Source organism: Carlito syrichta, unplaced genomic scaffold, assembly GCF_000164805.1.
Source record: "Carlito syrichta isolate Samal-C Ts95f unplaced genomic scaffold, Tarsius_syrichta-2.0.1 Scaffold302355, whole genome shotgun sequence".
NCBI lineage: Eukaryota > Metazoa > Chordata > Mammalia > Primates > Tarsiidae > Carlito > Carlito syrichta.
The window spans coordinates 510,839-520,741 of record NW_007246451.1 but is presented as its reverse complement, the minus strand read 5'-3'; the positions used below and the strand labels follow the sequence as shown (position 1 = coordinate 520,741).

General features: G+C 52.5%; 1 protein-coding gene across 1 annotated transcript; it reads left to right on the top strand.

The window, feature by feature from the left end:
* The first annotated feature begins 6 nt into the window (after window positions 1–6).
* Window positions 7–3,677, top strand: EGR1 (early growth response 1). The gene is made up of 2 exons (XM_008056435.1): window positions 7–441; window positions 1,121–3,677. The coding sequence occupies exons 1-2, from the start codon at window positions 138–140 to the stop codon at window positions 2,446–2,448; spliced, it is 1,632 nt and encodes a 543-aa protein (XP_008054626.1). The 5' UTR covers window positions 7–137; the 3' UTR covers window positions 2,449–3,677.
* Window positions 3,678–9,903: the final 6,226 nt, after the last annotated feature.

Below are 9,903 nucleotides of genomic sequence, written 5' to 3'. Positions count from 1 at the left end.
GACCCCAGCTGCGCCCTCCTCAGTGTGCCCCGCGCCCCGCATGTGATCTGGCCTGGCCCCGCGAGTGTGTCCCCCGCGGCTGCGGCCCGGGCTGCGTCCACCCACCCGGCACCCGCTCTCCCGCCCGACCGCCCGGGATGGCCGCGGCCAAGGCCGAGATGCAGCTGATGTCTCCGCTGCAGATCTCCGACCCGTTCGGCTCCTTTCCGCACTCGCCCACCATGGACAACTACCCCAAGCTGGAGGAGATGATGCTGCTGAGCAACGGGACTCCCCAGTTCCTCGGGGCCGCCGGGGCCCCGGAGGGCGGCAGCGGGAGCAGCGGCGGCAGCGGGAGCAGCGGGAGCAGCGGGGGCGGAGGGGGCGGCAGCGGCAGCAGCAGCGCCGCCTTCAACCCTCAAGGGGAGACGGGGGAGCAGCCCTACGAGCACCTGACCGCAGGTAAGCCGTGGCCTGCGCCAAGGGAGAGCCCTGTGGCCACCGTCCTGGCGTCCGGTCCTTCATCCGGATGGGCGTGCTCCTGGACCCGGGGGATGCGGCGCGGGTTCCCTCTCCATTCCTCGCATCCCGGGGTCAGGTGCCAGCGGGATGCCTGGGGACATCCCCCGCCCCCAGCCTCGCCCTAGCGGTGCGCAGAGGACCCAGCGCTTGTTTTGGATGGAGAGCTCTGGAGCTGCGTGGGTGGGTGGAGAGGGGGAGGGCTTGTTTTGATGAGCGGGGCTGCCCCCCCCGCCGAAAGGCTTGCCTGCCCTGCTGCCTGCCGCCAAGGAAGGGCCGTGTTCCTCGGGGGTGGATGCCCAGCAGCCCTGCTTAGGGGTGCGCGCTGGCCGCGGCCGTGGGGTGCTGCTGGCGGGAATCCCTCTCGCGCGCAGCCGCCGCTGCGGAGCGCCTAGAGCTGCAGTGGAGGGGGATTCTCCGTATTTGCGTCAGCTGTTGTTGAAACGGGCTGTGTCGCTGGAGCGGGTCCAGGAACATTGCAATCTGCTGCTATCAATTATTAACCAGCTTGGGAGTCAGTGGTGGCCGGCCCGACCTCTTGCTTGGCAGCTCGGGTCCTCCTCGTCCTCCAGTGATTGCTCTCCAGTAACCAGGCCTCCCCCACCTCTCTCTCTCCTGCCAGAGTCTTTTCCTGACATCTCTCTGAACAACGAGAAGGCGTTGGTGGAGACCAGTTACCCGAGCCAAACCACTCGGCTGCCCCCCATCACCTACACTGGCCGCTTCTCTCTGGAGCCTGCGCCCAACAGCGGCAATACCCTGTGGCCTGAGCCCCTCTTCAGCCTCGTCAGCGGCCTTGTGAGCATGACCAACCCGCCGGCCGCCTCCTCCGCAGCACCATCTCCAGCGGCCTCCTCCTCCTCCTCGGCCTCCCAGAGCCCACCCCTGAGCTGCGCGGTGCCGTCCAACGACAGCAGTCCCATCTACTCCGCGGCACCCACCTTCCCCACGCCCAACACTGACATTTTCCCTGAGCCACAAAGCCAGGCCTTTCCGGGCTCTGCAGGCACAGCGCTCCAGTACCCGCCTCCCGCCTACCCTGCCGCCAAGAGTGGCTTCCAGGTTCCCATGATCCCCGACTACCTGTTTCCACAGCAGCAGGGCGACCTGGGCCTGGGCACTCCCGACCAGAAGCCCTTCCAGGGCCTGGAGAGCCGTACCCAGCAGCCTTCCCTCACTCCCCTCTCGACTATCAAGGCCTTTGCCACTCAGTCGGGCTCCCAGGACCTGAAGGCCCTCAATGCCGCCTACCAGTCCCAGCTCATCAAGCCCAGCCGCATGCGCAAGTACCCCAACCGGCCCAGCAAGACGCCCCCCCACGAGCGCCCTTACGCCTGCCCAGTGGAGTCCTGCGACCGCCGCTTCTCCCGCTCCGACGAGCTCACCCGCCACATCCGCATCCACACGGGCCAGAAGCCCTTCCAGTGTCGCATCTGCATGCGCAACTTCAGCCGCAGTGACCACCTCACCACCCACATCCGCACCCACACCGGTGAGAAGCCCTTCGCCTGTGACATCTGTGGGAGAAAGTTTGCCAGGAGCGACGAGCGCAAGAGGCATACCAAGATCCACTTGCGGCAGAAGGACAAGAAAGCAGACAAAAGTGTTGTGGCCTCTTCGGCCACCTCCTCCCTCTCTTCCTACCCGTCCCCAGTGGCTACCTCTTACCCATCCCCGGCTACTACCTCTTACCCATCCCCAGCCACGACCTCGTACCCGTCCCCTGTGCCCACCTCCTTCTCCTCCCCCGGCTCCTCGACCTACCCGTCCCCTGTGCACAGTGGCTTTCCCTCGCCCTCGGTGGCCACCACGTACTCGTCTGTTCCCCCTGCATTCCCAGCCCAGGTCAGCAGCTTCCCTTCCTCAGCTGTCACCCACTCCTTCAGCGCCTCCACAGGGCTCTCGGACATGACAGCAACCTTTTCTCCCAGGACAATTGAAATTTGCTAAAGGGAAAGGGGAGACAAAGGGAAAAGGGAGAAAAAAGGAACACAAGAGACTTGAAGGACAGGAGGAGGAGATGGCCCTAGGAGAAGGCTCCTCCTAGCTCAGACGGAGGGTATAGAGCCAAGTCCTCCCTCTGCTCCGAGGGGAAGGTCTGTTGGCCAACAATCCTTTCTGCCCATGTCCCCTTCTTCCCTGGTTCCTATTCCTTTTGACTTCAGCTGCCTGAAACAGCCATGTCCAAGTTCTTCACCTCTATCCAAAGAACTTGATTTGCATGGATTTTGGATAAATCATTTCAGTATCATCTCCATCATATGCCTGACCCCTTGCTCCCTTCAATGCTAGAAAATTGAGTTGGCAAAATGGGGTTTGGGCCCCTCAGGGCCCTGCCCCGCACCCTTGTACAGTGTCTGTGCCATGGATTTTGTTTTTCTTGGGGTACTCTTGATGTGAAGATAATTTGCATATTCTATTGTATCATTTGGAGTTAGGTCCTCACTTTGGGTGTAAAAAAAAAAAAAAAGAAAAGCCAAGCAAACCAATGGTGATCCTCTATTTTGTGATGATGCTGTGACAATAAGTTTAAGGCTTTTTTTGAAACAGCAGTCCTAGGTATTAATCAGCATGTGTCAGAGTGTTGTTCCGTTAACCTTTTTGTAAATATTGCTCGACTGTACTCTCACATGTGGCAAAATGTGGTTTGGTTTTTCTTTTTTTTTTTTTTTTTGAAAGTGTTTTTTTTCTTTTGTCCTTTGGTTTAAAAAGTTTCACGTCTTGGTGCCTTTTGTGTGATGCGCCTTGCTGATGGCTTGACATGTGCACTCAAGAGGGACATGCTCACCTCTAGCCTTAAGGGGGGCAGGGAGTGACGATCCGGGGAGGCTTTGGGAGCAAAATAAGGAAGAGAACCGAGCTGAACCTCGGTTCTCCAGAATGTAAGAAAACAAAATCTCAAACAAAATCTGAACTCTCAAAAATCTATTTTTTTAACTGAAAATGTAAATTTATAAATATATTCAGGAGTTGGAATGTTGTAGTTACCTACTGAGTAGGCGGCGATTTTTGTATGTTATGAACATGCAGTTCATTATCTTGTGGTTCTATTTTACTTTGTACTTGTGTTTGCTTAAACAAAGTGACTGTTTGGCTTATAAACACATTGAATGCGCTTTATTGCCCATGGGATATGTGGTGTATATCCTTCCGAAAAATTAAAAGGAAAATAAAGCAGCTGTGATTGGGTATGTGTTTCCTGGGTGAGGGGAAGGACACTGCAGCAGCTGTCCCTATCCAGGGGTGGGAGGCTTTCTGAGTTTTCTGGGGCCTTTACAGAAGCAGGGATACTCCAGCCAGAGTCATGCCCGCTGGGTGTCACTGGAATGAATTCTTTATGAGGAGTTGAGTATGGGTCTCCTTTAATTTTTTTTTGGTAGTAGGAGTCCCACTGTGTCACCCAGGCAGTAGCACAGTCACAGCTTGCCGCAGTGTTGACCTGGGCTGAGGTAATCCTTCTGCCTCAGCCTCCTGAGTAGCTGGGACTACAGGTATATACCACTGTGCCCAGTTAATTTTTAAATTTTTCATAGAGATGGGGTTTCACTATGTTTCCCAGGCTGGTCTTGAACTCGGGCTCAAGCAGTCCTCTTGCCTTGGCCTCCCAAAGTGCTGGGATTACAGGCTTAAGCCACCACACTCAGCCCTAAATTTTTTTTTTTTTGAGTCGAGGTGTCACTATCACGCCAGCTGAAGTGCAGTGACATGGTGATGGCTCACTGCAGCCTCTACCTCCTAGGCTAAGGTGATCCTTCTGCCTCAGTCTCCTGTGGGACTACAGGAGCATGCCACCATGCCAGCAAATTTTTAAAAAATTTTTGAGTTGGAGTCTCACTCTGTCGCCCAGGCTGGAGTGCCGTGGCGCACTCACAGCCACCTCAGTGTTGACCTACTGGACTCCGGCAATCCTTCCACCTCAGCCTTCCAAGTAGCCAGAACTACAGGCACATGATACCACACCTGGCTAATTTTTTATTTATTGTAGAGATGAAGGCTCGCCAAGTTGCCCAGGCTGGTCTCGAACCCGTGGGCTCAGGCAATCCACTTGCTTGGGTCTCCCAAAGTGCTGGAATTACAGGCTGAGCCTCCGAGCCCAGCCGCCAGCAGATTTTTAAACTTTTTGTAGAGATCAGGTCTGACTATGTTGCCCAGGCTGGTCTCGAACCCCCAGACTTTAAAAGTGCTGGGATTACAGGTATGAGCCATCACGCCTGACCATGGATCTCCTCTTCAGTCTCCTGGGCTGCAGCTCTGCCTTGGTTAGTCAAAGCCAAAGAAAGCCAGAGTTAGGACTGGGACACTTGTGGCCAGAGGTGGTGTTTGGCCAGCCCTGCCCCTCCCCCCTACCTCTACCTGGAGTTGGAGAATCCATGTTCTTGGGAATCCCCCGCCATGTGTAGTCGGGGGAGGCAAGAGGCGGGCAAAAGAGCTTTGGGAAACTGACAAAGCTGGGGCGGACTCAGCCTCTCCCTTCCATTCGCCATATCCCCCGCAATCTGAGGGCATCGAAGAAGACTTGAAGAGGCAGGGGCCAGCTCTCAAGCCAAGAATCCTTCCAGGAAGAAAGTCTTACCACTTGCCAGCTGGAACTGCCATCCTTGGCAGCTTCCTGGGACAGAGGCAGAGTAGGCTGGCCTGGTGTCTAAAGTTCCCATATGGCCAAGTCTGTCCCCATTGTGTAGGTTGCATCAGGTGTTAGGCTGTTTTGGCCTAGCCCCCTGAAGGACCACTCACTGCTGGAGCAGTGGGGCATGGTGGGTATGGGAGCAGCTGTCTGTTCTGTGAGAGGCCTTGACCTGGCCATGACAGACACCGTGGGAATGGTTTCTATTCCAGGAATGCAGATTGTTGGGGAGACAGCTATATAAGCCAACAATTACAACATGGTGCTATACAATATGGGCAAGCAAGGGGCTCTTTGGGAGCACAGAGAAGGGCACCCAACCCACCTGAGGGTTTAGGAAAGATGGAACAATTGAGTTGGGAAGCATAAGTAGGAGTCAACCGCTTGACTAGGTTTGTGGCTGAGGCAGGGAGGATGTTGGCTGATTCTATACCCAGGAGTGTGGATGGGTTGGATTACTAAATGAAAGCACTGCCTCCACCCCCAAGACTGTTGTGAACTGGTCAGACTACCATCCCTTGGGCAGATGGGTGCAATAGACTTGTTGTCCCGGAATTCCAAAGCCTTGGCTCCCCTCCTGACTTCTGACCCCTAAAGAAGGGACAGTTGAAATATCCCCTCCATCTGGTATGGTTATCAAGCCCTGAGTGGAGTCAAAATCCAATCTGTCGCTACCCCTTCTTCCTCTGAGGGAGGGTTCTCAGTTCACACTCCCTGGAGCCAAGGGAGTTCCAATAACACTTGGCAGTGGCCCAATTCTTTCTCTTGCATTTTATCCCTCCCCCACCAACACTGTTGACCTCTGCCCTTTCCCATGACACCAGACACCTCAGCCTGAAGCAGGGGGATCTAGGCACCTTCTTTAGCAAAGGGCACATCGATGCAAGCCTCCTGGCAAAACTGCCAGGTCCTGATGGGACACTGTTTGTGTTGGCACACCTCTTCCCAGCCCCACCTACCCCTCCCCATCTCACTCTAGGCCCAAGAACACAAGTCCTCGCCTGTAACACATTCTTAAGAGTTTCTCATCCCAGACTCCCAAGAAACAAACATGGCAAGAATGAGATATGAGAGAAGGAGCAAGGAGACAGTTCCTTTAAAGCAGAGGGTCTCCCGTGTCATCGTGGATCAGAATGAGACTCCCAGGCCCCATTCATAGAGAAGTGGGTTGATACCTCACATCTGGGATGGTTTCCTGGAACTGACCTGGATAACAAGGCCATTCTGATACAGATGGCTTGTTGTGAATTAATTTTTATTTGTCCTGTCACCAGAGTTTCTTTAGGTTCTGACAGTCCAAATGCGATTTCCTTTGCATGATTGAAGTAGGGCTCGGGTCAAAAAATGGCCCCATTTTAGAGTCTCATAGTGTAATGAATGTATTGGCTGATATAAATATATAAGAACAGGCCAGGCACAGTGGCTCATGCCTGTAATCCCAGCACTTTGGAAGGTGGAGGTGAGAGAATTGCCTGAGCCCAGGGATTTGAGACTAACTTGGGCAACTTGGCGAGACTTCAACTCTATAATAAATCAAAAAAATTAGCCAGGTGTGGTGCCACACACCTGTGGTTTCAGTTACTTGGAAAGCTGAGGCAGAAGGATCACCTGAGCCCAGCAGGTTGAGGCCAAAGTGGCTGTGAGCATGCCACTGCACTCTAGCCTGGGTGTCAGAGTAAGAATGTGACAAAAAAAAAAGAGGCCAGGCGCAATGGCTCAACCTGTAATCCTAGCACTTTGGGAGCCCGAGGCAAGAGGATTGCCTGAGTCTGCGGGTTCAAGACCAGCCTGGGCAACTTGGTGAGACCTTGTTTCTACAATAAGTCACAAAGAATTAGCCGGGCATAGTGGTGTGCCTCTGTAGTTCCAGCTACTTGAAAGGCTGTGGTGGAAGGATCACTTAAGCCCAGCAGGTAGAGGCTGCGGTGGCTGTGAGCATGCCGCTACACTCCAGCCTGGGCAACAAAAAGTGAGACTCCAACTCAAAAAAAAGAAAAAAGAACGTAAGAGCAATAAGTGTTGATTTTACCTCCTGCTCCTGAAACAGAAATCTGAACCCAAAGGCACAGGATAGTGCTGATAAAACCTCTCATAGTCATACAAGTTGAAGTTTGGGAATGGTCCCAGAGAGTGCTAAACAATTTATTTCTATGGGAGGATATTGTCTAGGGCTTCAGGAATGTGAGGAAGGACAGAGAGGAGCAGGGTTAAGGGTGTGCGGTGGGGAGAGGGTGTGGAGGACTTAGCCCACAAAGGACAGATTTAGATTCTGAATTAAAAGAAAGAACCAGGTCCTAAGGACCCTGACCCTTCTTCTCCCTGGAACCTGAGAGACGCTTTTTGTTTGAATTTCAGGAATGTTCAGCCTCATCAGTTTTAAAAGGTTCCTAGCACTTGGGAAGGTGGAGCTCAGCCTGGTTGTCATGCTGGGATTTGCAACGCTCTTTCTTCTACCTCCCCCTATCCTGAACTGCATGACCCAGGTATGGATACTATAGGGTCAGAGATATTCCCTGCCATGCCCTCCTCCCTCAAACCTGGCTGTTTTCACTGCTTCAGATCACACTTAGTGCAGTTTAAGAGGGGACAACATGGGCCGAGTGAAACCCCAGAGTCCTGAGGGAAATGAGACCAAGTCTAAAAAAATCATCTGTCAAGCAAATACAATTTCAGCATTTTACCCAGAAACCTTAGGGTGCTAATACGATTTTTGCACCCAAATAGCAAATCTAGCCTTCAACTTCAGTCATTCCTCTTCCCTAGTCTCCCTTTGCCCATTGCCAGGACCTTGGAGAGCCCATTCAGGCTAAGCTTACTTGAGATGATCTCTTAGGTCAGGATGCTGGCTCAGCTCCTCAGACCACGTAAATTGATCTCATCTCTATTTTCTGGGAGCTCTGTACAACAAGCCCATACGTCTCAGTACTTAGGGTTTTAAAAATTATGACAACTCTACTGAGGTGCACTTGATGTATAATAAACTGTACATACAAAGTGTGCAACTTAGCCGGGCTCAGTGGCTCAGACAGTATCCTGCGCTTTGGGAGCTGAGATGAGTGAATTGCCTGAGCCCACGGGTTCAAGACCCGCCTGGGCAACTCGATGAGACCTCATCTCTACAATAAATCCAAAAATTAGCCAGGCATTGTAGTGCGCGCCTGCAGTTCCAGCTACTTAGAAGGCTGAGGCGGAAGGATCGCCGGAGCCCAGCAGGTCGAGGCTGTGGTGGCCAGGATCGTGCCACTGCACTCCAGTCTGGGTGACAGAGTGAGACTCCAACTCAAAAAAAAAAAAAAAATGTGTGCAACTTGATGAGTTGTGACATATATGCACACAGGTGAAACCGCCACCACGATTATGATAGTGAATACATTTGTCAGCTGGAAAAGTTCCTTCGTGCTTCTTGGTAATCTTTCCCTCCTTCCACCCCTTTCCCCAAGCAACCACTGATCTGCTTTCTGTCACTCTAGATCAGTTTGCATTTCCTAGTATTTCTTATAAATTGGATCGTTCAGGATGTCCTCGCTTTGGTCTGGCTTCTTTCACTTAGCCCCACTGTTCTGAGATTTCATTCATGTTGTCATGTGTTTACTATAAATAGTTTATTCTTTTTCATTGCTGAATAGTATTCTATGGTATGGCTAGACCACAATGTGCTCATCCTTTCGCCTGTGGAAGGATATTTGGGTTGGTTTCCTTGGGGCTATTCCAGATAAAGTTGTCATGAACATCTGAGCACAAACCTTTGTATGGATGTGTCCCCAGTTACTACAAAGGTGCCTACCAACCTTATTCCCACCACATTCTCATTGACTCCCCACCCTTGTACTGGAAACAATAATCATCTGTTTCCCCCACACTCATAGACTCAGGGCCCAGCCCTCTGAAAGATTTGTGGCCCCCGGGTGTCCTCCTCGCGCGGGATTACAGGCTGAGCCACCGAGCCCGCCTTCTTCTTTTTTATTTGAGTTGGAGTCTCACTCTATCGCCCAGACTAGAGTATAGTAGCACACTCAAGGTCACTGCAGCCTCGACCTGCTGGGCTTAGGTGATCCTTCCGCCCCAGCCTTCCAAGTATCTGGAACTACAGGCACACACCTCCACGCCCACCTAATTTTTTTATTCTACTGTAGAGATGAGGTCTTACCAGGTTGCCCAGGCTGGTCTCGAACCTGTGGGCTCAAGCAATCCTCTCACCTTGGCCTCCCAAATTGCTGGGATTATAGACGTGAGCCACTGTGTCTAGCAGATTTACTTCTTTCAATCTTTCCTCATGTAAACAGTGCCAGCCCCTTCAGCATTTTTATTGCTCTACTCCAAACTCTCTCCCATTTGTTTATATCTTCCTAGTAATGAGATGCCTGAGCTAAGCAAGGTCTACTGTCATTATCTAGTCAGCTTGGCAAATGTACATAAGTCTTTGGTGACACTTTTCGTCTTTTGAGTCAGGGTCTCACTCTGTTGCCCATGCTGGAATGCAGTGGCATGATTATAGCTCACCGCAGGCTCCAACTCCTGGGCTCAAGTGATCCTCCCAACCCAGCCTACCAAAGTGCTAGGGTTATAGGTGTGAGACGCTGTGCCTGGCAGGTGATACTTTTCTCTTTTTTGAGTCTGGGTCTCACTCTGTCTCCCAGGCTGGAGTGCAGTGGCATGCTCACAGCTACCACAGCCTCAACCTGCTGGGCTCAGGCAATCTTTCCGCCTCAGCCTTCCAAGTAGCTGGAATTACAGGTGCACACCACCACATCCTGCTAATTTTTAAATTTATCATAGAGACG

Bases quoted from the DNA above. Each gene is read 5' to 3' on its own strand.
- EGR1 (XM_008056435.1), top strand. From the start codon at position 138: ATGGCCGCGGCCAAGGCCGAGATGCAGCTGATGTCTCCGCTGCAGATC. The intron at 442-1,120 runs GTAAGCCGTGGC...CTCTCCTGCCAG, and splicing joins CTACGAGCACCTGACCGCAG to AGTCTTTTCCTGACATCTCT.